This window comes from Arvicanthis niloticus, chromosome 21 (genome assembly GCF_011762505.2).
Source record: "Arvicanthis niloticus isolate mArvNil1 chromosome 21, mArvNil1.pat.X, whole genome shotgun sequence".
Classification (NCBI taxonomy): Eukaryota; Metazoa; Chordata; class Mammalia; order Rodentia; family Muridae; genus Arvicanthis; species Arvicanthis niloticus.
Window position 1 is genome coordinate 29,551,192 of NC_047678.1, and position 25,175 is coordinate 29,576,366.

Below are 25,175 nucleotides of genomic sequence, written 5' to 3' on the forward strand. Positions count from 1 at the left end.
CCCACCCCAGGCTCTACCTGTGCTCCTCTTCCTCTTCTCTGAGCTGCTTGGGCTGTGGCTCCCCATCTTCCCTGTCCTGTAAAGAAAGAAAGAAAACTTCTGCTCAGATAAACTTCTCCTGTAGTCCAGGTCACCTGAGAAGCCAACAAAGGACAATCAGGACCAGGTCTGATGGCTACCATGCAGGCTCTTCCCTGTTCTCTTCCTTCAAACTCTACAACTCTCCCAGCACTCGGGAGGCAGAGCCAGGCACATCGCTGTGAGTTCTAGGCCATTTGGGTCTACACAGTGAGACCTTGTCTCAAAATTAAACTGAACAACAGCAACAATAACAACAAACCCCTCCATGATCCTAGTCCAGGCGCAGCTACAAGGCAAGCAGGAAAAGCTAGAGTATCCTAGAGAGCAAGAATGAGCTGGTCAGGGCTAGATGGCCACCAGCCACCTTCATGGAACTGGGTGGGACCATGTGTTGGGCTCTAGGGAAAGGGGGAAAGGTGGTCACCAACAACTTGGCCTCTTGGCATTCTTTCCAGCCTAGAGACTCATCCAGAAAAACCCATTTGGATCTCTTCAGAAGTAACATAATTCAGGACCAGGCTTGGAACTCACTCACTGCCCAGGTCTGTGGCAGTACTAAGGGAGACAGAGGCAAAAGAAGCCATGGAGCAGTGTATAGGAATATTTCTTCTAAATATGGTAGTGGACCTTTTTCTCAAATGTGTGTGTGTGCTTGTGTGTGCCTCTATGTGTGCTTGTGTGTGCCTCTGTGTGTGCCTGTGTGTGCCTCTGTGTGTGCCTGTGTGTGTGTGTGTGTGTGTGAACACATGTACAAGGATGCCACAGTGCACATGGAGGTCAGATGACAACTTCCAGGAGTTTGAATAGGTTAGCACAAATTTCAGGAGCTATTCCTCTACCATGTGGAATCCAGGGACTGAACTCAGGTCTACAGGCATGGTGACAGAATTAGGTACACATCCGACACTCCCCCAACCCCCCCCCCCCACACACACTGAGGTGGGGCCTCATTGTGTAGCCCAGGCAGTCTTTGAACTCCTTCCTCAGACTCTCAAGTGCTGGCATAACAAGGCCAAACATGCCTGGCAAACTACTAGAATTTTTCACTTTTATAATTTTTCCCACCCTCTTTTCAAGACAGGTTTTCTTTATGTAGCCTTGGCTGCCCTTGGAATTAGCTCTGTAGTCCCAGCTGGCCTTGAAATCATAGAGATCTGTTTTCCTCTGCCTTCTGAGTGCTGCAATTAAAGGTGTGATACACTGCCTGGTTTATGTTTGTGATTCTTGTCAGAAGTTATACTGGCATGGCACAGTTTGTGTTTCTCCTTCCTTATTAGGGAGTTAAGTCCCCAAAGACCACAGATTGAGATGTGCTACTTTGTTAGCTTTCTCAACAGCAGTCTAGTCCCAGAGCCAGGGCAGCAGGGGTTCCCAGTCACCAGGAGTCTGACTCCATGCCAGAGATCAGCCTGCTGCTGCCACTGAGAACCCAGATAGCATGGAATCTTTTCATTCCAAGCTGCACTGCTGAGAGCTCTATACTGATCTCTGTCTTTTGAGGGAATTAGAGCCCCAGCCTGTGTGACTACTCAGTGCCTTGCAGTATTGTGTGGGCATCTTATTGAGAATCTATTGATATATAAATCTGACTGGTGAATTATATGCTTCAAGAGCTTTGATTTACCGGATTAAGAGGATTTGTTACCACCAGCCATAGGGATGGATGGCATAGAAAGAACTAGCGGCTCTGAGGTAAGAGAACCAGAGCTGGGAAGACCACTGTATTGGGGCTTGCCTTGGAGGTGGTGAGCCTGGGACTGCTGGGGATAGAGTAGCTGGACAGAGCATGGGGTGATGCCAACTTTAATATTTCCTGCAACAATACCATAAGCTCAATTAAACTTTGATTTTCCATCTTCAGGTTTTTCAAGACAGGGTTTCTCTGTGTACACATACATACATAGCCCTGACTGTCATGGAACTCACTTTGTAAACCAGGCTGGCCTTCAACTCAGTTCTGGTTGACTCTGTCTCCCAAGTGCTGGGATTAAAGGGGTGCTCTGATACCACCGGGCTTTTAATAATTATTTTTTTTAAAGATTTTTATGTGTGTTGCTGTTTTGCCTTTAAGGACAGTTGTTAGTTGCTGTATGTGTGCTAGCAATTGAACTCAGGTCCTCTGGAAGAGCAGCCAGTGGTCTTCACTGCTGAGCCATCTCTCCAGCCCATATGCCCTTGATTTAAAAAAAAATGGTTTGAGAAATAAAAAAAAGGAGGTCAAGAATTCAAAAGAGAATAGTGAGGAGAGTTCTATGGAAAAGTTTAAAGGAGGAAGGGGGAAAGGGTAATTATAGTCTCAAAAAAGGTCTTTTTTAAAAATTTGCCACATGGCTTCTGCAGTGAGAAGCTGCCCACAAGCCCTGGTCATTTGAGTCAAACCTATAGCAGTGAAGTGACAAATGTCACAGACAAATTGCTCTTACAACTAGCCACGGGTTTTGTTTCAGAGATGGGTTCTCATAATGTAGCCCTGGTTGGCCTGGAACTAGCTCTGTAGACCAGGCTGGCCTCAGAACTCAGATCTCCCACCTGCCTCTGCCTCCCCAGTATCTGGATTAAAGGTGTGCACCACCACATTTGGGCTCTTCACTTCTTAGCAACACTGAAATCACCAGCCTGGGCTTGCAAATAGACTTTTATTATCATTGAGGAAGAGGACACATAACCTACTCAGTTTTCAAGAACATATGTTCAAGGTATATGCCATCAGATAGTTGTGGGTGGGACCATTTGTCATCATTTGAATTATGCTCACATTGTCACATAATGTTTTGTTATAAGAGCTGTCAAAGGAAAAACAAGATGTCAGTACTCAAATGGGAGTGAAGCTTATCAACTGATAATTAGACTATCATGACATTACAGTCCTGAATTTGTTTTAAAACTTTTTAATACTTACTTGTCATGTGTGTATGTATATGTATGCACTCCTGTGTGTGTACCTGAGTATGTATGTGCCTATGCATGCATGCCTGTGTGTACGAGTAACTGTATGCATGTGTGTGTGTACCTGTGTGTGTGTGTGTTTGTGTGTGCCTGTGTGTGTGTGTGAGTGCATGCCTATGCTCATATACATGGAGTGGATAGATAATAACCTGTGGGAATCAGTTCTCTCCTTTTACCAAGCAGGTTCCAGAGACTGAACATTCTATTCTTACACTTTTCCAAGGTCCTTACTTCCTTGACATCCCCCCTCATAAATAACAGTAACCTGCCATTTCACCTTTTGCTTCAGACCCTGACCTCAGCCTACCAAGTCCTTAGTGTCATGCAACCTGGGCACATTAAAGATTGCTGGCTATATGTACACCGTGAACTAACTCACAATTGCCACTTACAGCATCTGCAGTGACCCTGTCAAGTCATCTTCAGCTGTCATCAGCTGCCCTGACTCTGCTGTTGTCAAGACCCCGTACCTTTTCTCTATCACTCTTAACTATAGACTTAAGATGTTTCTCATACTAATCTATATAATCAACTATCATATTCACAAGGTCGAAATTTCAAGTTTCTTTAATTGTCTTTTAAATGTAACCTTAAAAGTTTTATCATCGTGCTAAATGTAAATAGAATCAATCTCTCAGATAGAAGGAAAAAGCCCTTCTTGCTCTTTCTGCTCCACAAAAGGTTTTTGTCTTCCCTAAATGCATCTCAAATAGTGTTCATGCTGTTAACAGATTTATCTCTTTTGTAAACTTATAAGCTCCAAGAAACCCACTCAGATCCATGTATCATAGACCAAACAGACTCCATCTAGATAAGTACACTTGCCAATCAATAGCCTAAGTTTCTACCTGTTACCTATTCCAGAGGATGGGATTCCCCTCTTGTTCCCTGGGATTGGGACTTCTCTCACTCCAACCACCAAGACCTAAGGGTTTCAAATATACACCTAAGAAGATTATTCTCCCCAAAGTACTAAACTGTATTCTCTACCTCTAATATATATATTATATATATCTATAACTCTAATATATATATATTTCAGCATCTTGCTATATCCAGGCATCTATTCAACATCTGTATCCAGAACAGCTCCAGAGAAACAACAGATGTGCCAGCACCTGCTCTAACAGACACAGATGCTTCTACTACACCTGCTTCTTCCTATCCACAGATGGTCCCACAGATCCTAGATAGCAAACAGCCAATTCTCCTAAGACTGGACCAACATCCCCATCTTTGTTTTCTTAGGTTTCACAGGGACACAACACCTCAAAGTCAGCAGGAAACAGCTAAAGACCAAGATGGTCCTATCCCTGGTTCACCACCACCTCTTTCTAGTTTCTCCTTTTAAAAATTAAAGCAAAATGGAAGAATGTCAGCACGCCTTCTAGGCTCCAGCCTAGGCAACAGCCAGGTAGGCCTGGCTTGCCATAAAAGGGGCTGTTTGTCCCCTCCTTGCTCTCTCTGCCCCTTCAGTCTGACTCTTTTCTCTCCTTAACCCCCTTTTCCCTTTTCACTCTCCCCCTCCTCTCCTCTCTTTCTCTCCTCCCTTCTCATTGCCTTAAATAACCTCTATTCTATACTATACCCATCATATGTTTGCTACCTCAGGGGGAAGGGATGCCTCAAGGTCGGCCCACCAAGGCACCCTCCCACCTCACCAGACTTTGCTCGTAAAACATATCCTGGTTTTTTAAAAACACAACATAATCTACTTCTTCCTCTGTCTGCTCTGAACTCTTCTAGATGCCTCTGGCTGCTCTCTCATATCTACAGTAAACAACCTTAATCATTATCATGGAGAGTCATGTCAGCAGTTTCTTTACTGAATCCCCTCAAATAGCAAAAAACAAAAAACAACAACAACAAAAAACCTCAAAGCATTTCCAGCCAAATCAGGAACAAGACAAGTATATCCACACTCTCTACTCTCCCTCAAAATGGTATTGTTTTAGCTAGAATAATCAAACAAAAGAAGCAAAGAAAAAGGGTGTCAATAGGAAAGAGAAGCCAGAGTTGCCTCATTGGCAGACACTATGAGCCTGTACTTAGAGACCCCGAGACTCCACCGGAACACTCTTAGAACTGATAAACTTCCAGCAGATTGATAGGCTATGAAGTTAACATGGGAAAGAACATTAGTGCCCTTCCTATACAGCAATAGACACAGTGAGAGAGGATCAGGGAAGCCATTCCATCCACAGCAGCCTTGAAACACCACCCTAGAAGGGCCTGGTGGATGTGGTACACACTTTTGATCCCAGCAGGCAGAGATTGGTAGATCTCAGAGTTTGAGGCCAGCCCAGTCTACAGAGCAGCATCCCCCAAGGTTCTTACACAGTGAAACCCTGTTCCAAACCAAAAATACAACAACAAACAAACCCTAAAGCAAGAGGCCAGAGTGATGGTTCAGCAGCTCAGAGCAAGTAATGTTCTTGCAGAAGACCCTAGGTGGGTTCCCAAAGCCTACACAACATCTCAGTCTCTGGCCTTGGCCAGCAGGCACCAACCACAAACTAACACAGGCACATACACATATAAAATAAAAAATATATCTGGCACCAACCATAAAATAACAAGGCACATACATATATAAAATAAAAAAAAACCCATATCTTAAAAAGGAATACCTGGGGAAACCCAACCTAGTATGTGAATAATCTCTATGATGAAAACTTTGAAACACTGACAGGCACTGCAGAGATAGCTTAGCCGAGGGCTCGAGTCCAGCCCACAGCTCCAGTGCCCACAGCTTACAGCCATCTACAACTACAGTTTTAAGGGACTTGACACCCTCTTGTGACCTCCACAGGCAGCAGACACACTTGCATCACACATACATATATGCACAGAAAACACTCATAAATCTAAAAAAAGGGGGGGGGAGAAATCAGGTGTGTGGTGTAAACCTTTTGACACATGGGGAGCCAAGGTAGGTGGATCTACATGGGGACTTCTAGGACAGTCAGGTCTATACATGGAGATCCTGTCTCATCATCACCAACAACAAAAAGATGAAATCACAATTCACATCCAGGTAACTTTTGCTACTCATTGGCCAGACTCACCTCATGAATATCCCGGGCAGAAATCTGGGCCTTGGGATTTGCAATACAGACAACTGATCTGTCTTGTTGGTTTCTTGTTAAGCCACACCCGGAGAGATAACATGCATGTTCCCGAAATCCTGCAAGGAAACCCCAACAATATTTGGACACCAGACAGTTGAGGGGCAACTCAAACCAAAGAAGGAATGTTTCAGTTTCCTCTACCTTGTTGAAGGCTTGTATAAAAGTTGAGGGAAGGATGAAGTAGACACAGTCAAGCACACTGGAGGTTGGCCATTGGTTCAGATACAGTTACTCTTTAATGTGCTTCTATAGATACAAAATGAGTATTGGGGGCTGGATCTGGAACTCAGTGGGCAGAGTGCTTGGTTCTGTTCCTAGAGGCCTATAAACCTTAACCCAGTTCTCATTTGGAGGCAGAATAATCAAGGTCATTGGTGTTTTCTACATGAAGAATTTGAGGTCAGCCTGTAGTACATGAGATCCTGTCAAGGAAGGAAGGAAGGAAGGAAGGAAGGAAGGAAGGAAGGAAGGAAGAAAACAAAGAAAAAAGAAGCAAAGAAAGAAACAAAGAGAAAAAGAAACAAAACAAATAAAACAGCCAGATATAAAGATGTCCCAGTCCCAGTGAAGGCAAGCTGCAGATCTTGAGTTTGAGGCTAGTGTAGTCTACATATCAAGTTCCAGGCTAGCCACAGCGATATAGTTTCAAAGCAAACAGAAAAGGTAAGATTTTTCCCATCAGGAGAACCAATTCCACAAAGTTGTCTACACACACACACACACACACACACACACAGTGCCATGTACACACATCACATACACACGCTAAAAATAAGTGAAAGAAATTTAAAAGTATCTCTCTATCAGAAAGCTGTTCTGAGGAAGTTTTTTAGAAAAAAAAAGATAACTAAAGCCTATCTAGTAATTTCCCCATTAAATTCTCTCTGTACTCTAGGGAAGGTATGAAGCCTTCAGGGCAAGGGAGCGATATATAGAGCTGGTTTTAAGATTTTGAGCAACCACTCAGCAGATCACAGAGTGGTTCTATGGCTAGCCTAGCATGGCAGCTCCATCCCATTAAACCACAAGTCCCTTCCTCTTAATGAGTGAGAATGTAGGACTGCAGAGAATGGGAAAAACCAAGTGGGTGTCTCTTCTTGCTAACCTGTTGTCTTCATATGAATTTCCTTGTAAGTGAAATCTTCTGGCTTTTCCCGGGACTTGGTGTGTTCTTGCCATATTTTATAATGAAAGAACTGCTTCCATGTCTCTGTGCCCAGAAGCTGCGGGGTGACGTCCTCGCAAAAGACCCATCTCTTCACACAGAGCTTCCTGCAATGCACAGTTGAAATCCCATCAGGCTGACCCCAGTCACCTCACCTTAGAGGTGTGCACAACCTTTATTCACTAGCCATCCTCACACAGCAGAGTTCAGGTCCTCTTCCCTTCCTGCCCCATCTTATCCCTTCTTCCCATCCCACCCTGCCCCTCTCCTTACTTCCACAGGATGTCACTGCTTGCAATTTTATTCCAGTCCTATGGGAGAGAAAAGAATCCTTAAATCAACAACAGCCCCCTTCCCCTTGCTCTCAATTTGGTCTGTGCTGGGCCTACACAGGTTAATCAAGCACAGTCCTAGCTCCTCAGGCCCAGCCAGCCTGGAGAGACCTACCCCAGCAAACACAAGTCACCTTGGGAGGGCCCAGAGGAAGGAGGGCCGGTCTCCACAGGTCTGACAGGGACTCTCAAGGATGCCACATATCAGCAGCATGTCTCCTCACGGCAGCTTGTTTTTTTTTTTTTTTTTTTTTTCATTTAGCAGAATTTTGTCACTGTTGCTGCTCTGAAATAGGGTGTCTAAGTAGCCCGAGCTGGTTCTAAATTCATGTAATTGAGTATGACCCAAACTCCTGGTCTTCTTGCTTCCACCTCCCAAGTGCTTCAATTACAGGCATATGCCACCACTCCTGCCTCATTGAACTGTAGTTGAGGTCTTCAGAGTGGATAATGCTAACCCATGAGAATATATATCCCTTTGCTTTTCTGTAGGTTGGCGCTCCTGTTGGTCAAGAGAAGCAGCTGAGTTCTCGAGACATTAATGTGCCAGAGCTGAGTAGACAGGTCAGAATGAGGTAAGTTTACTGAAGTAAGAGAAGGAAGAAAAAAAAGGAAGGGAAGGAAGGGAAAAAAGGGAAGGAAGGAAGCCAGGCTGTGTGAGTACAATGCTGGGGTAGCTAAGACTCTAAGACTGAGCGGGAAAGGCCCAGGGCCTTATGATGCACCAGATGGAGAGTTCAGCCAAGGAGCTTTTACCTTGTTCACTTGGGCAGCCTGTAGCAAACTGAAGGCATTCAGATAGGAGAAGATTTTCAGCAGTGGCAAACTAGGCAAAGAGAACTCCATCTTACGGGGCCTAAGTCCACATTGACTCTTCTTTCTCCTCCCCAGCTTGCTCCAATTTTAAAGGCTTGGCCAAAGATTTAACAGGGCTGCCACCGCAGCTCTCCAGGCTTTGATTGCAGCAAGCTGCAGGTGTGTAGACTCTCAGCCTCATACACACACACTCACCAGAGCCAGATACACTCAACTAAGAGAGTTCACACCTAAATTCACTCCACAGTGTTATTCATCTCATAAATGAGCTCAACAACCCCTGCCTGGCACTGTGGAGACCAAAAAAGTACACGAGCTGGGGTAGCCCCCATTGATGATGTACTTGTCAGAACTTTCTAGAAAATACAGCGTAATACACTAATTTTCCACAGGCTAAAGACTGAGACTTTGTGTCAGAAATAGAAAAGTAAGAGTCATGCTGATTTTGTTCATGCTCGTTATGTTAGTGACCAGAAATCAGAATGTGTTTTCATTCTAACATTACTTTCTCCAGTGCAGCCACAGGGTGGAGCTTAAGTCCTGGACCCTTGGTAACTGTGCTCCTTTGACATTTAAGACAATAACTCCGGGTTGGGGACATAGCTGAGTGGTAGAGCACTTGTCTAGCAAGCACAAGGCCCTGTGTTCAGTCCTCATCTCTGAAAAAAAAAGACAAAATAATAAAGACAATAACTCAAGAAACCAGTGCTATGACAGAGTGTACAGATATATGTATATACACACAGAGACACACAAACATACAAAATGGACATATGTATATGCACACAGAGACACACATATACAAAATGGACATATGTATATACACACAGAGACACACATATACAAAATGGACATATGTATATACACACAGAGACACACACATACAAAATGGACATATGTATATGCACAGAAAGACACACACAAAATGAACATATGTATATACACACAGACACACACACACAAAATGAACATATGTATACACACAAAGACACACACACAAAATGGATATATGTATATACACACAGAGACACATTTCTTAAACTATGCTCTCTACTGAATCAGACTGAAAATAATTTTGAGGTCTGCAGACCTCCTCTAGCACTGAGGAGGTAGAGGAGGAGGAAGATCCCTGGCCAGTTTGGTTAGACTCGCTGAATCAGACTGGTTAGCTCCAACTTCAGTGAGATCTTCTGTCAAAACATAAGGCAGGGAATGACTAAAGAAGATAATCACTATTGACCTCTGGTTTCCCCATGTATCCTTGACACACAACTGCATATGAACACACACACATGCACACACACATGCACACACACACACATGCTGGCTAGATTACAAAAATAACTACAAACTCACTGAATAAAAGCAAGTTTTTATATCATATCTAAGGTATACTTACTAGAACCTGTAAGAAAAAATTTGACATTCCTCTTGCTGACCTCTCCACACAAGGGCCATGTGGACCTTATTATTCAATAATAATCACTTAGAAACTGAGATCTGTTATCTTCAGTTGCTATTTTCTATGTCCACAGGATGGGGGAGGAGTGCTATTCCTGATCAGAAGTAACCACTAAGTTCTCCAGTGAACCAACATAGTGCATCTGTCTCCCACTGACCCAAAGGCCTACTGTGTGCCCAGAGCTCACAACAGTGGGGTGGAAAACAATAATGGAGATATAGTTACTCCATAAATGCCTCAGTGCTGGAGGCAAACATACAGGACTCTGTGTGAGTGTCAGCCCATGGGTGGTGGCACTCAATGTGATGCTACCTAGATAGAGAGGGAATGGATGTCGCTGTAATGTGGAAGGAAACCAGGCTTCTCTTTCCATATGCTCTTGTAGCGTTCACTCATCTGTTGAGTTTTACATTTACTTATTTATTCACTTTTGGTATTCGACACGAGGTTTTCCTGTGTAGCCTGGGTTATCTTGGAACTTCTGTTCCAAGCCTGCCTCTGCCTCCAGAGTGCTGAGATTAAAGGTGTGCACCTCCACACACCTTTGGAATGTACTCTAAATGTGAGTGGAGCCTCCTTGAGAGAGTTCTGTGTTCTAAAGTGTTTTCAGGTGAGGGCAAGAGAGTGACTAGGAGTTGGGCTCCCTGGGTACCAGTGAGATAACAGGATTCCAACTAATGGGAACCCAGAGGTAACATTCCATGGTCAGGAGCAAGAGAGGTGCACTTGCTGAAACCAGAAACAAGGCTGGCTTTGCAACCCAGGGGTCTTGAACTATAAGATTTTTTATGTCAGTGGCAAGCATGCCTTGCTGTTCCTAGGAGTGGGTCTCTACAGGTGCCAATGATAATGGCATTCATGATCTACAGCCAGAAGCCACAGAGTGCAGAAAACTCATGTCAGCCACCAGGCAGAAAATCATGATCCCCTACACATTTTTAGTATGGATCAAGTCTTACACACAGAACCCATTATTCAAACAGGACTTGGATGTTCTTGTGAATGGACCTTTGCATGTATAAAAAACATGTATCACCTAGTGTTTGGCTAGTGAGATGTGCAGAGAAAGGAATAATCCTAGATCTATTAAGTGCAGTTGGATGAGCTCCCTCTGTTGCCATGGCAATAAAAAAAAACTAACATAACTTTCACAATAACATGGGAAACACTGAAACCTAAGGGTAAATGGCCCACATCTACCTTGTGTAGATCAGTGGTTCTGTGAATTCACTCCAGTGTCATTTTCCTGGTCTATGATGTAAAGTTATGGCAGAGACAGACTCTGGTAAATGACTCCTGAAGTAAAATCCTTCATGGTGAGTAGGCCAAGGATTGCCTTGAAGGATCAATGCATCATGAAGCAGGCATGCTTCATTCTGGCAAAAGTGTAGCCTTTGAAGAAAGAGGCGGGCCATTAGGTCCATTGCATCTTATGTCTAACTACTATTAAAGCAACATAGGTCATGGCAGGGGAAAGTCAGCCAGCAAAACCTGACCTGTGGCTATTCCCAGGTCTCTGTGCACCTGGGTTTGCCTTCAGGGGCCGCTTGGCAGCTTCTGAGCAGTTATCCATTGGAAGAATATGTTCTTTCCCACCTGATCAGAAGGGAAGAGCAAAAGCAATGACCATTTTCCTAGAAGAGTCACTCACACTGACCCTCTACAACTACCTAGCATCACTTCTTGCTGTGGCAAATCTCAACTTTGACCTTCCATACTGAAAACAATGTGTAAGGTAGATACTACAGAATACAGGGAGCTGTCTGGTGACCTGCTGAGGACAAATGTGTGCCAGAAGGCATAATTAAAATGTAAATTCTTCTCCTTTTAACTTCAAAAATATTATTAGTGGCAGCTGAGGAGATGGCTCAGCAGTTAAGAGCACTGGCTGTTCTTCCAGAGGTCCCAGGTTCAACTCCCAGTACCCACATGGTAACTTGCAACTGTCTGCAACTCCAGTCCTAGGGAATCCAACACCTCCAAACATGCAGGCTAAACACCAAAGCACATAAAATAAAAATTTTAAACACAATACAAGCATTTTATAAATATTAGTGGCTATTGAAATATCTTCTTATCAATTCCATTATATACTATTAAAAACATTTTATTATGGGGGATGGGAGGGAGAGAAGGGAGGCTGCAATCAGGATGTAAAGTAAATGAACTAAGTTTTAAAAGCTCAAGGTCCAAACTGAATATACTTTATATGCACAAACTTTAAAGAATGTTTTATTGGGACATACTAGTTATACATAGAGATGAGTTCATGATGACCTTTTCATACAAGCACATCCTGTGCTCCAATCCTGGCCACCCTCCTCCCTGCTGTCCTCCTCACATGCCCCTTAGTCTCCTTCCTCTTCCCAGTGAGCCCCATCTACTGTCTTGTCTTTTCTCCTTGTAAGCTTCATTAGGGCTCAGAGGGACACAGGGGTCGGTGTGTTTGCTGGCACCTACACCACAGAACCAACTCAGCCCCATGACACACCACTGCTGTGCGTGTTCATGGTCCATCTCAAATGCCTGAGTATCTATGTTCTGTAAGAAAATACAAGGAATCACACTGTCAGGAAAAGTTATCTCTTGGTGAAAACATTATTCTATCCAGAAAAAGGAAGAGCTACTCTCTGAGGATATTTGCTTCCCAGTTCTAGAAATAGATGGACAGTTTCTCTCTTAGTTACTTTTGACATTGTTTGCAATAATTAATTCTGTTGTTTCTGCTGTAGTTGACATGATAATCCAGCTCTGGAAGGAGAAATTGAACATTCCAAAGTTATAACATAGACTTTAGCTGTTTTTCATAACACACACACACACACACACACACACACACACACACGCAAAGACCATCACTGTTAAGTCACTGAAGAGTGAGTATGTTGGGGGACACAAACCTTTTATCTCAGCACTTGGGAGGCAGAGGCAGGTGAATTCAAAGCTAGCCTGATCTACTTTTAGTAAATTCCAGGCTAGCCAGAGTTATATGATGATGTTGCAAAAGAAAAAAAAAAAAGCAGGGAATGGGGGTGAGTGGGACATTTGATGACCTGTTAAACACCTTAAATATATGCATTTGAGTTTCTTCTAATGTTACACTTGTTTCCAGGATGCTCCCCCATGGGGGAAACACAGCAAAGTGGATATGGGGTTATGTGTATTCTTTCTTCTATTTCTTCTAATTGTGAAAATTGCATGAGAATCTGTAATTATTACAAAAAGGTTTAACGTAAGAAGGAAAATACCTAAATTAAAAATACTTAACAGGAGGGATCAGGGGGCATGAAAAAATATACTTAACACTTCAACAAACCGGAAAAGGGAGTTGGGTTCCTAGTACCCACACCATATAACTCACCACTGCCCATAGCTCCAATTCCTGAAGTTCCGATGCTCTTCTTGTCTTTGTGGGCACTTGCATTCTTGTGAACATACCCCCTACACAAATATACACATAATTAAAAATACTAAGTGAATAAACACACACGATGAAGTGAAAACTTAAGCTAAAGCAGATGTGAAGGTATGTTTTCCAGCCAATTGGCAGAATGATGTCTGCTGAGACAGACTCTGGTGCTGAGGCAAGAACTATGGAGGACACATGATGTTTAGAGGGAGTTTAAATAGGACTTAATGGACAGTGACCAAGGCTGAGCTTGGCTTGCTTACATAGCTAAATGCTTGTTGGTCTCACACCTTCACTGATCTTCCCTTCACTGAGAGAGGCACAGCCATGAACTTATCCTGGCTTTGCTGTTGGCCCTGGTCCCTCCTGCTCACTCCTGCTGGTTTGACTGAGGCCTGGCTGTTCCTCCTAGGCCATGCCACCCCTGCTGATATCCTGACACTACCAAACTGGACTGCTGGGATATCCCTGAAGTGTTTACGAGTGGATCGATCTGTGACCTGTGAACTAAACTGCTGATTTCCTGACAATGCACATGGGATTTGCTCCAAAGGGCCATCTCTAAACAGGCCCACTTCCCCTGTATCCTTTCTTTTCCACTGCCTCTGCTGGGTGCTGGGCTAGAAGGGAGATTAAAGTGTTTAAAGACCATCATTAAAAATAGGCATTGAAACAATGAAAGCTACAACACGAGGTATCATTTATCTTAGTTGCTTTTTCCATCACTATGATCAAATACTCTGATGCAAGAAATTTAAACAAGTGTTTAGCCCTGCATTAAATGCCTTTAATCCTAACACAGAAGAGACAGAAACAGGTGCATCCCGAATTCAAGACCTGGTCTACAGAGTGAATTCCGGGATAGGTAAGGCTACACAGAGAAAACATGTCTCAAAAAACAAAACAAGAACAAAAAAGAAGGGGTCATCCCATGTCTTTGACCCAATTGAGACAGTCCCTCACAAGTGTGCCTGGAGTCTTGTCCCATAGGAAATTCCAGATCCTATAAAGTTGTCAATCACCACTAACTTTCTTACACCATGCAGCCCCTAAAATAGCTAAGAATATGATTGAGACTGTCAGACACACAAGAGCTGTGACAATGTGGTTGGCTTAGTTCCTTTTCTATTGCTGTGATAAAACACCGTGACCAAAGCATAGGAGAAAGGGTTCATTTGGACTTAGGATTCCAGAGGGCTAAGAGACTGTCATGAAGGGAACAGCAAACATGGAAGCTGGGCACAAAGCAGACTGGCTCCTGAGCTGTAAGCAGGAGCCAGAGGAAATAAAGGACTGGAAGGCATATGTGGCTCTGAGTCCTCCATGAGATACTTCATCTGTCCACAGCTTCAAGGCTACACAAAAAGCTCCACTAACTGGGGACCAAGTTCAAACAACTGCCCTTGTAGGAGACATTCTCATTTAAACCACCACAGAGTCAACCATATTCCTCCACCTAACAGAACTTAGTGTTCTGTTACTAACACACCAATTTAGAATCTTTGCTGTGAGTCCCTGTGGACTCTCCCAGATGAAAGTGATGGTAGATTAGATGCCACCATCATCAGAGTCTCTTTTTCTTCACATATCAAATGAAGGAATTGGATTGGATAACACCAAAGCAGTATCAGGTCTGACTTTCCTGATTCTTTTTCTTGATTGTTTGTTTGAGTCAGTGTTTCTCTGTGGACAACCCTGGCTGTCCTGGAACTCCCTCTGTAGACCAGGTTGGCCTCAAACTCAGAGACCCACCTGCCACTACCTCCCAAGTGCTGGCAGTAAAGGTGTGTGCCACCATGCCCAGCAGTTTTCTTGATTTTTTGGTAAGTGTATAACCTAAGTATTTGGGTAACTTTTTTTTTAAATTAATTTATTTATTTTATGTATGTGAGTACACTGTCCCTCTCGTCACACACCAGAAGAGGGCATCAGATCCATTACACATGGTTATGAGTCACCATGTGGTTCTGTGAATTGAACTCAGGACCTCTGAGGACTCTGGCAAAGCTTTCAGTGCTCTTAACCACTGAGCCATCTGTCCAGCCCTCATAAAAATATTTGAGTAATAGTTTCACAGCCACATAAAGGTTTATTTTTTTTTAATATTTCTAAAATATATGCCATAAATATTTACGATACCATGCCCATTCCAGAACAAAGGTATCCATCAACTCTCTTTATGCTCCCCTTATTAGAGTTTACTTGCACTGTCATAAGCTAAGCAAGTTTCTGATTGTTGCAATCTTATGAAAACTAGCCAAGGCAGCACAGGGTAAGTTTCCTGTAATCTCAGCCCCCAGGCATGCACCGGCTTTCTCTTTGGCCTCCACCTACTTATTGATTGAATACAGAGATAAGGGAGAAACTGATGAGAATGAAAAATGGTCTAACATTACATTTTTCCATTATTACATTTATTTATTTACTGGGTGAGCAGTGGATGTGTGCACCAGAATGCACCTGTTAAGGCTTCACCATGGCAGGTACTTCTCCTTGGAATCCAGAGCTGAACTCAGGTTCTCAGGCTTGGTGTCAAGCCTGGTTTATCCACTGAGCCACCTTGCCAGACTTAGCTTTTTATTTTAATTGCTTAAGAGGAGACAGTGTGTGGGTTTTGGGGGGATGGAGGTACAAAGGCAGCCTTGTGGAGCCGGCTCTCTCCTACTTCATGTGGACTGTAGAGATTGAATTCAAGTCGCCAGGCTTACAAGATAAACACCTTCAATCTCTGAGCCATCCTGACAGCCAGAGCTAACTTTAAAAAAAAATGTTTTCTACATTATGAGTTTGTGTCCACATATATGTCTGTGTACATGCATTTAAGGTGCCCTCAGAGGCCAGAGGAGGGCATAGGATCTCCTGGAGCTAGAGTTAGCAGGGCTGTGAGCACATGTGGGTACTGGGAACTGAAGCCAGGTTCTCTACAAGAGCAATGAGAGATCTTATAACCTGAATCTCAACAGGGCCATGATGGTATATGCCTTTGACCCCAGCACCTGAAAGACAGAGGCAGGCAGGTCTCTGTGAGTTCAAGGCCAGCCTGGCCTACAGAGAAGGGAGGAATGAAGCAGGTGGGGGGGTAGGGGTAAAAGAAAGGGGGGAGAGTGAGGAAAGGGGGGAGAAAAGGAAATAGGAGGGAGTGTGAGTGTGTGTATGTGTGTGCAGGTGTGGGTGGGTGCATGTGTGTGTGTGTGTGTGTGTGTGTGTGTGTGTGTGTTTTCCAGGACAGCCAGGGCTCCACAGAGAAACCCTGTCTTAAATCAAAAACAACAAACCCTGAAACATCCTCAGCCCAGCACTTGGGAGGCAGAGACAGGTGGATCTCTGTGAGTTTGAGGCCAGTGTGGTCTACAAAGCAAGTCTAGGACAGCCAGGGCTACACAGAGAAATCTCTGTCAGAAAAACAAAACAAAACAAAACAAAACAAAACAAAAAAAAAACAAAAAACTGAACCACCCTGTTCTAACACCTGTGAAGTGCAGGCAGTAAAATCAGAAATTCAAGGTCATCCTCAGCTTAACAGAGACCAGCTTGGACCAGATGAGTCCCTCTCTCAAAAAACAAACCAATAAAAAAGGGAGCTGAGGGGTTACTTCAGTCAGTAAAGTGCTTACTGATGGAGGATACAGAACTACAGGGGTCACAGGTGTAGTGAGTGTGAATTTGCAATCCTGGCACTGGAAGGCAGACTTCTGGCTCTGGATGGCTAGCCAGCCTATTCTACTTGGCAGTTCCAGGCCAGTGAAGAAAGACAATATCTCAAAAACCATGATGGGGATAGGATGAGGTGGGTGAAGGGATGGGTATCTCAGTGATCAAGAATAGTTGCTGAGCCAGGTAGAGGTGGCACACCCCTTTAATCCCAGCACTTGGGAGGCAGAAGCAGGCAGATTTCTGAGTTCCAGGCCAGTCTGGTCTACAAAGTGAATTCCAGGACAGCCAGGACTACACATAGAAACCCTGTCCCGAAGGGTAAAAAAAAAAAAAAAAACCTAAAACCAGAAAGATGGCTCATGAGATGGGGAGCTTCCTGCTCTTCCAGAGGACACAAGTTCAGTTCCTTGCCCCAGTTCCTAGCTCAGGAGCCCCTGTGACTACAGCTCCAGGTGCCTTCTTTTGGCCTCCATGGATACCCATAAACATGAGTCATATAAACACATAAAGTAAAATTAATTCTTGTTGTTATTGTTTTGGTTTTTTTTTGAGAGAGGGTTTCTCTGTGTAGCCCTGGCTGCCTTAGAACTAGTTCTGTAGATCAGGCTGGTCTCAAACTCACATAAATCCACCTGCTTAAAAAAAAAAAAAAACTCAAACAAAAAAACTCAATCATTAAATCACTGCCACAGGGCTGTGTACTTAGAAAGTAGAGGCAGGAGGATCATTGCAGGATAGCCTCAGCATCTAACCCAGCCACAGGAAACCCTGCTTTAACAAACAAACAAATTAAGCATGACCCATTTGATAGCCAATAGCACAGGATAACAAATTTGACAAGAGGAGTTAGATTTCCAAGTGGCCGTGACAATGTATTCCATCCCCAGAAAGCTGGAATGCGAACTCACCAAAGAAGAAAGCATGGGATTCATAATTTGAACTGTATTTCTTTCTTTCTTTCTTTCTTTTTTTTTTTTTTTTTTTTTTTGAGATGAAGTCTCAGTATGGAATATGTAGCCTTGGAACTTGCTATGTAGACCAGGCTGGCTGCCCTCAACTCCCAAAGATCTACCTGCCTCTTCCTTGACTACTGAGACCAGAGGCACGCACCACCACAGTCCTGGCTTCTATTTATTCTTTTGACCTTCAAAGCTCACTGCTTCCAGGGCCAGGCACTGTCCTGAGACAGCCAGCACCGCCTCCTGTCAGTCTTCCTATTTCTTCACTGGCTTAAGACTTCCAGACAGCCAGTTTCTCAGAGCAACTGTGGGAGTCACAGCAGGTAATGGGCATAACCAATTTATAATTTTCTGAGAATGAAAGAGTGTTTTATTATTTATTTTTATTCAGGGAAGGTCATGGGCTGAACTTGCCCAGACAGATCATTTTCCAGAACATGAGAACAGACTGTACCTCAGCTGTTTCAGTTCTGCAGTGAGCTCTTGCCACCAACTCTTCGGCTTTCATTTTGGGAATTTCATCGGTTTCTGTTAACACAAAAGCGATACTTACCAAAGCTTAAGAGTGTGGCAGTGTGTGTCTGGGGTTCTGTCCCTTTCTGCTTCTTACTATCTGTTGACTTTCAGGTCCCGCCCCAGAAGTGACTGCAACTTTAAAACAGTTATTGAAAAACTCTGGGCACTTATTCCTTCATTTCTCAAATATTATTAACCTTTTCTGGTATCTTTATTAATTTTGCTTTAAAAATAATTTTCTTTCTTTAGTTGTTAAACAATGAGACATATATAGCTTTAATAATCTATAAAAAGGTCATAGTGGGGCACATTGGAACCTTTTTTATTTAGCCAGAAGCAATGGGTCTGAAAGATCAGGAGTTGTTGCTGTGTCCTTGTCATCAGCTCCTGATAGCTGGGCCTTAGCTGTGAGGCCACTGTCTCCAGTTCTTTCTCTCTGGGCTGGCTGTGACCTACTCATTTAACAGTATGTGTGGACTGAAGACAGTTGTCAGCCTCTTCTCTGTTACAAAAGGGCGTCAGAACACTAAGAATTTTCCTTAGAAATAAGTTCCATAAATATTCAACAACAACAACAACAAAGCTTTTAATTTGGCTTCCATGGAGTCTGCTGCAGCCATGCTCTCCTTACTCCATGTGACATTGCACAGGGATCACTGTCTCTACTCCACCATTCTTATTTTCACTATCAATAAGATTTCTGCCCCTTTATCCCTTGTGAAGGGACTGAGGGGTGGGGCCTCAGTTGTCATCACTCCTGCTGATGTGCCCCAGTGACTCTGCTTTGCAGTGTCAGCAGGCACTCTCCCTGACAAAGCCACTGCTCTGTAGAGAACACCACACTGTTAGAACTTCATTGTTCACAGGCTCCCAGCAGGAAATGGTTATTTCTAGAGTGGGGTCTATGAATCCTTTTGGGTAGGAGGAGGTAGCTGTCCCCTGGTGGCCTCTCAGTGCTTTTGCTACTGGTTACAATCAGCCAATGCTGACCACTAGTAACAGTTTTCCCCGTTCTTTAGAATTCCTCTTCCCTAAAGTCATATGCCATTCATTCTAACCAACATGGCATCAATAGAGAAACTAGGTGCTCCTCTAGGTACCTGTGCTGCACACAGCCTTTTAAAGCACCATGAGAATGGAAAAACACAAAGCTGTTTGGTGTGTTGTTGCTTTTACAGATGACTATAGAGAGCATGTCTAAAGCCACAGAGAGCACAAAACATAGGCCTGTGCTCACACACAGAGCTGGGCTTAGAGAATTTGATCAGATATATGGCTGAGGAGATATAGGAGGAAGATCTGTAATTTGGATGCATGCCTATAATCCCACACTGAAGCAGGACTGCCAGTCTGAACTACAAAGTGAGGTCAAGGTTAGCCTAGGCTAGAGTGAGACCCTGTCTCAAAGCACACAAATGAACAGAAGCTGCAGTAGTGGCTTGGGTATGACTTGGGGCCCATAAATAGGGGTGATGACCAGGAAGAATGGCAAAATCAGGCTAAAGTGACATTCAGTAGCCATACACTGGAGTGAGCTACTGAATGCTAGTTATGCTGTCCTGTCAAAGTATTCCCAAGAGTCCTGGCCTGCTCGCTGCTGCTCTGTGGCTGTGAAAAGACAGGATGACCAAGGCAACTCTTAGAAGGGAAAACATTTAGTTGGGCTTGCTTTCAGGTCAGTTCATTTCATCATGGTGGGAAGCATGGCAGTGTGCAGGAAGACACAGTGCTGGAGAAGTAGCTTTTGAAACCCAAAACACTTTCCCTTGCTCCAACAAGGTCACACCTCTTCATCTTTCTCAAGTATGCTGCTCACTGATGATGACCATTCAAATATATGAGCCTATGGGGGCCATTCCTATTCAAACCACTGTAAGAGGACCCCAGACTTAGTAGGCCCTGAGACATTAGCACAACTGAGTCCATGATGGCAGTACCATTCAGGCTGTAAAACTCAGCACGCAAACAGTACCACCTGCCAATCCAGACTTCTTGGAAAATGTCTAAATGTCTAAATGTACTAACCTTAGCTTCTGTGGTTTGCTCTTTTTTTGTTTGTTTGATTTGTTTTTTTTGTTTTGTTTTTTGTTTTTTTTTTTTTTTTTGTTTTTTGTTTTTTTTTTTTTTTTTTTTTGAGACAGGGTTTCTCTGTGTAGCCCTGGCTGTCCTAGAACTCACTCTGTAGACCAGGCTGGCCTTGAACTCAGAAATCCGCCTGCCTCTGCCTCCCAAGTGCTGGGATTACTGTGGTTTGCTCTTATCTAGGGGTTAGAAAAATTACTGAAGAGAACAACGTTCATCTCATATCTGTTGCAGAAACACTGATTCTGCAGATGGTTATCACAGAAGGAATTTCTCCCCTGGAGAATGGAGGCATGAGGGAGGACAGGAAAGGCTACTTTTCTCTACACTCTCAGGCCAGGGGAGACAGAGAAGCTGCTTTCCACCCACAGAAGGCTGATGACGTTCATTGACTTCGTTAACACTGAGCTGAGTCTCCTTCAGTCAGGAGTGTCTTCCACAGCTGAAAGTAAGTAAAGCCAGAGGGCAAAGAAATGCTTCCTTCCACAGATCTGTCACCATGAGAGTGACCTCCTCAGTTCTCATCCTTGTTCTAGCCAGCTCAGTGTGGACTTCCTTTGCAGTTGGTGAGTTAAACTTCTTGCTCTAGTCACTTTTTTTTTTCTGCAATATATCTAATCTATGGGGATATTAGAAGTGTAAATACCATTAGATTCATTCACTCATCATTCATTCATTCATTCATTCATGGTGCTGGAGATTGAGTACCTTGTGCATACTGGCTAAGCATCGTACCGTTTAGCTATATTCCCAGTCTCACCATTTAGATTTATTTGATCCTTAATACCTCATTTTACAAACGAAGCAGAAATCCAGAGAAAGATTCCTACAGTGTCACTTGTCTCACAACTGGGAGTTGGACCCCAGCCTTTCAAATCCAGGGCCACTGGTTTTCCAAATACTAGAACTAAAGAGGACACTCACCTAGGAAGCACTCGTTACCACAGCATTCATATCTGTACATATCTCAAGCCCCAAAAGAACATCAGTAGGCTCTGTAGAAGGAGACTCTTTTCTTCTGGCTGATGATTGACAGCGTTTAACAAATGCAGCCTCCACAGTTAACTGTGGGAGGCTCTGGGGGCCCAGAGATAGCTTGTAGGCAGTAATGTACCCAATTTATAATATGGGAATTTATTACGAATAGTCAGATTAGTTGTTTTTAATGTTGAGCTTGAACGCTTTCTTTATTGGTGGCTGCTTTTAGGCCTACAATGGTTAAATTAAATGATGATTTATTCACTATTAAAGGTTTTTTCCATTCCTAAAGAGCTGTCCCTCTTTTGGCTATAATTTAAATTTACATTGAAATTTAAATGTACATTCTTTCCCATTTAGAGTTTTTTTCCTCAGCATTTGCACATCAGTGGCAGCGGTCTGTGTGGCCCATTTGCCGGATATGTGTCTAAAATGGAACATTGGTTATCAATAGCAATTATTTTCCTCAAGCCTGAGAGAACGTTTGCTTAGTAACAGCTTAAATTACTGTAAGACATCATCCATATTGCTCCCAATATCTTTAACACCATGCTGGTTTTCCCAGGGCCCAGCACTAGCCTATTACATATCCAAGAAATATATAGTGTGTGCTGCAAACTGGGCTAGATGCGTGCATGGCAGTAATGTCCCCAGATTCACAGTAGGACACACCAGTGGTGGAAGATACAGTGACAGCATGACGTATGCCAAGTATTAATAAATATTTTCATAAAGGACTCATAGATGTCAGGCATGGTGGTCCACACCTTTAATGCCAATACTTGGGAGGCAGAGGCAGGGCATCTGTGACTTTAAGCTTGAGACCAGCCTGGTCTACAGAGTGAGTTCCAGGACAGCCAGAGCTATGTAGAGAGACCCTGTTGTTCAATGATTTGAAGTTATATGACTCAAGTATAATTCTGTATGATTCTTCTATAATTACTTACATGTAGACTAGTGAAACTCAACATCCTTTAAGATGTCTCAGCATTATCACAGATAATTTATAACTTAATATAGATTTTCTTAACCAACTAATACAAATACAAGTGGCAGGGATGGTTGAGGGTGGCTCACTAGAGTACTTGCCTAGCATGCACAAAGCCCTTGGCTCCATCCCTAGTGCCACGTAACTGGACAGAGGGACACACATCTGTAATACTAGCACATTAGTAGGAGGCAGCAGGAGGTAGAGGCAGCAGGCTCAGAAGTACAAGGTCATCCTGGACTTATATAGAAATCCCAAAGCCAGCCTAGTCTACACAGACCCTAAAGAAAGATGGGTGGTAGGGTCAGGTGTCTAGCAGAATAAAGAGGACTAGTTGTCAGGTGAGAGAAGAAAAGGGAGATGTGGAGGGTACATGGAGGAATATTGCCAAAGCACTTTCCTTTAAGGCTTATCTTATGTGCACATGTGTTTTGCTGGTGTTCACATATGTGGACCATGCTGGTGAACTGGCACTGTTTGTTCACTGCTTTCAGAGGCAAGAAAAGGGCCCTGGAGTTATGGGTGGTTGTGAGCCATTGTTTGGGTGCTGGGAACTGAACATGGGTCTTCTACAAGAGCAATAAGTGCTCTTAACTGCTGAGCCACCTCTGCAGCTTCAAAAAATAGTTCATACTTACATAAAAATATCTGTATGAAACCCAATACCACATAAAATTACATATACCAATTTTAAAAAAAGAATTTTAAGAAGAAAAAAAGTTAAACCTATGAATTTTCTAAGTTATTTCCCCATGAAGTAGATGCAGCAGATCTCTGTTTCACTCCTGACTGTTTGTAGAGACCAGCTTGTGCTAAGAAGGAAACCCTGGGCTCTAATGATGGGATGGGATGCTCCTGCATGAGCAGGGCCCCTGCACCTACCCTTTTCCCTGGGGTCATAGACAGGGCAGTAACTCTTGTGTGTGTGCTGCTATCCTCCAGATTTCTTCCTTCCTATGGGATCTCACATGACCGAGGAACTTCTACAAAAGACAAAGGTGAGCTATGCTTTCTAGGCTCCAAGAACAGGGGGAGAGAGAGAAAGAGAAAGGGAAACAGAGAGAGAGAGAGAGAGAGAGAGAGAGAGAGAGAGAGAGAGAGAGAGAGAGAGAGAGAGAGACTCATTTGGTTGCCCCTTGGAGCTCTTCCACACATTGCTCCAGTCTGCAAGCTACCTGTGAGATCCATTAAATGCATGAGGAGGTCATGGCTAAAATTCAGGTTGGTTTTATACTGGTGTGAACATTATCTCCACAATGATAACCAGGATATTTATACATCACTCTCACACCCAAACCCCAAGATGCATTCTGTCAACCCTTCCTCTTAATTGTGATGTGGTAAGTTGGAGTGTATTGCTATTTAAGACAGTATGGATTGTAAGTCACTCACCAATGCTTATAATAAATCCCAATTTTTGCCAGATATGATGTCTCATGTTAATTCTAGTACTGTGGAGACACAGGTAGAAAGTTCTATGTGAGTCTAAGACCAGTCTAGTCTACATAGTAAGTTACAGGATAGGTAGAGCTACATAAAGAGACTCTGACTCAAATCAATCAATCAATCAATCAATCAATCAACAAAAAAGTAGAAATATCAAAGGAGAGAGGCAAAGAGGCAGGTGGATCTCTGAGTTTGAGGCCAGCCTGGTCTACAGAGGTCCAGGACAGCCAGGGCTACACAGAGAAAAAAAGTAGAAAAGGAAACAATAAAAAGAAAAATAAAAGAAGAAATTTCCTCCATTTTTTTTAGAAATTCCTTTTCTTTCTTATTAATAACTATTTTAATGTATGTGCATCTGTATGAGTGCGCACCACATGTACACTGGTCCCCATGGAAGCCAGAAGATCCCCTGGAGCTGGAGTTATAGGCAGTTGTGAGCCATCTGGCACAGGAGCTGGGAACCCAACTCCATTCCTCTGGAAGAGCAACAGGTGCTGAGCCATCTCTCCAGCTCCAGAAATGCCTGTTTGGGAAGAAGTTTCCCAGCTTTTACTTTCTATACTATCACAATAACACTTTGTGATTTGTAGAACAGAGATTTTCTTTCTAATAAGGAAGAGGAGGGTGGCTAGGAAATGCACAGAACATTTACTATAGTTATATAGGGAACAATGGTGAGGACCAGGATAGATGTGGAGGATCTGAAGCCTGTCTTCTGAACTCCTGGTCTAGTGTTCCTTACTCCATCCGCCATTCCTGCTACCACTAACAATGGTCAAAGGGCCTGGAGGGAGATGAAGGAAGCAGTGTTCTGTGTCTCACTTCAGGCCTTGTGCATCAAGAATATACAGATGTGCTGGATACTCCCCTACTTCAAGGTCAGTGAGCCTATATGTGGCAGTCACCAAGAAACCTACCAGGGTGAGTGCCAGTTCTGCTCCAGAATTCTGTGAGTCTTCATTTTATTATCCCTGGCCTCAGCCACTCCCATTCTTCCCTTCACACACCCCTCCATTACTTGCTTTTTCCATTTCTTCCCTCTCTCCTCTTACTCCCCAAAGTTGAATGGGATCCTGGTCCAATAATGCAGAAACAGAAAGCCACAGAGGTGAGAGTGCAGTGCCTGGCATGGACAATGACCAAATGGAGGGAACTCAGTAGCAAGTGGGCACAAGATTCAGATCATGTGACCATAGCCCAGTGGGGTCAC

General features: G+C 43.5%; 1 protein-coding gene and 1 long non-coding RNA gene across 5 annotated transcripts in view; one reads left to right on the top strand and one right to left on the bottom strand.

Annotated features, from left to right (window-relative positions):
- Nucleotides 1-25,175, bottom strand: part of LOC117693684 (uncharacterized) — a 122,997-nt gene that overhangs the window by 53,838 nt on the left and 43,984 nt on the right. For 3 of the 4 annotated variants that reach the window (XM_076917978.1, XM_076917976.1, XM_076917977.1), the window contains 5 exons: nucleotides 13,295-13,374; nucleotides 7,597-7,634; nucleotides 7,264-7,430; nucleotides 6,096-6,214; nucleotides 18-76 (listed from right to left, as the gene is read on the bottom strand). In XM_076917978.1, the coding sequence (XP_076774093.1) occupies nucleotides 18-76; nucleotides 6,096-6,214; nucleotides 7,264-7,430; nucleotides 7,597-7,634; nucleotides 13,295-13,369 (458 nt within the window). In that variant the 5' untranslated portion in view covers nucleotides 13,370-13,374. Of the gene's footprint in view, nucleotides 1-17; nucleotides 77-6,095; nucleotides 6,215-7,263; nucleotides 7,431-7,596; nucleotides 7,635-13,294; nucleotides 13,375-18,409; nucleotides 18,582-25,175 lie in introns of those variants that run through there. The other variant, XM_076917980.1, reaches the window with a different exon arrangement.
- Nucleotides 21,021-24,904, top strand: LOC117693377 (uncharacterized). Its single transcript, XR_004604431.2, has 3 exons — nucleotides 21,021-21,119; nucleotides 23,462-23,517; nucleotides 24,793-24,904. It is a non-coding gene; the product is annotated as an uncharacterized LOC117693377 (long non-coding RNA).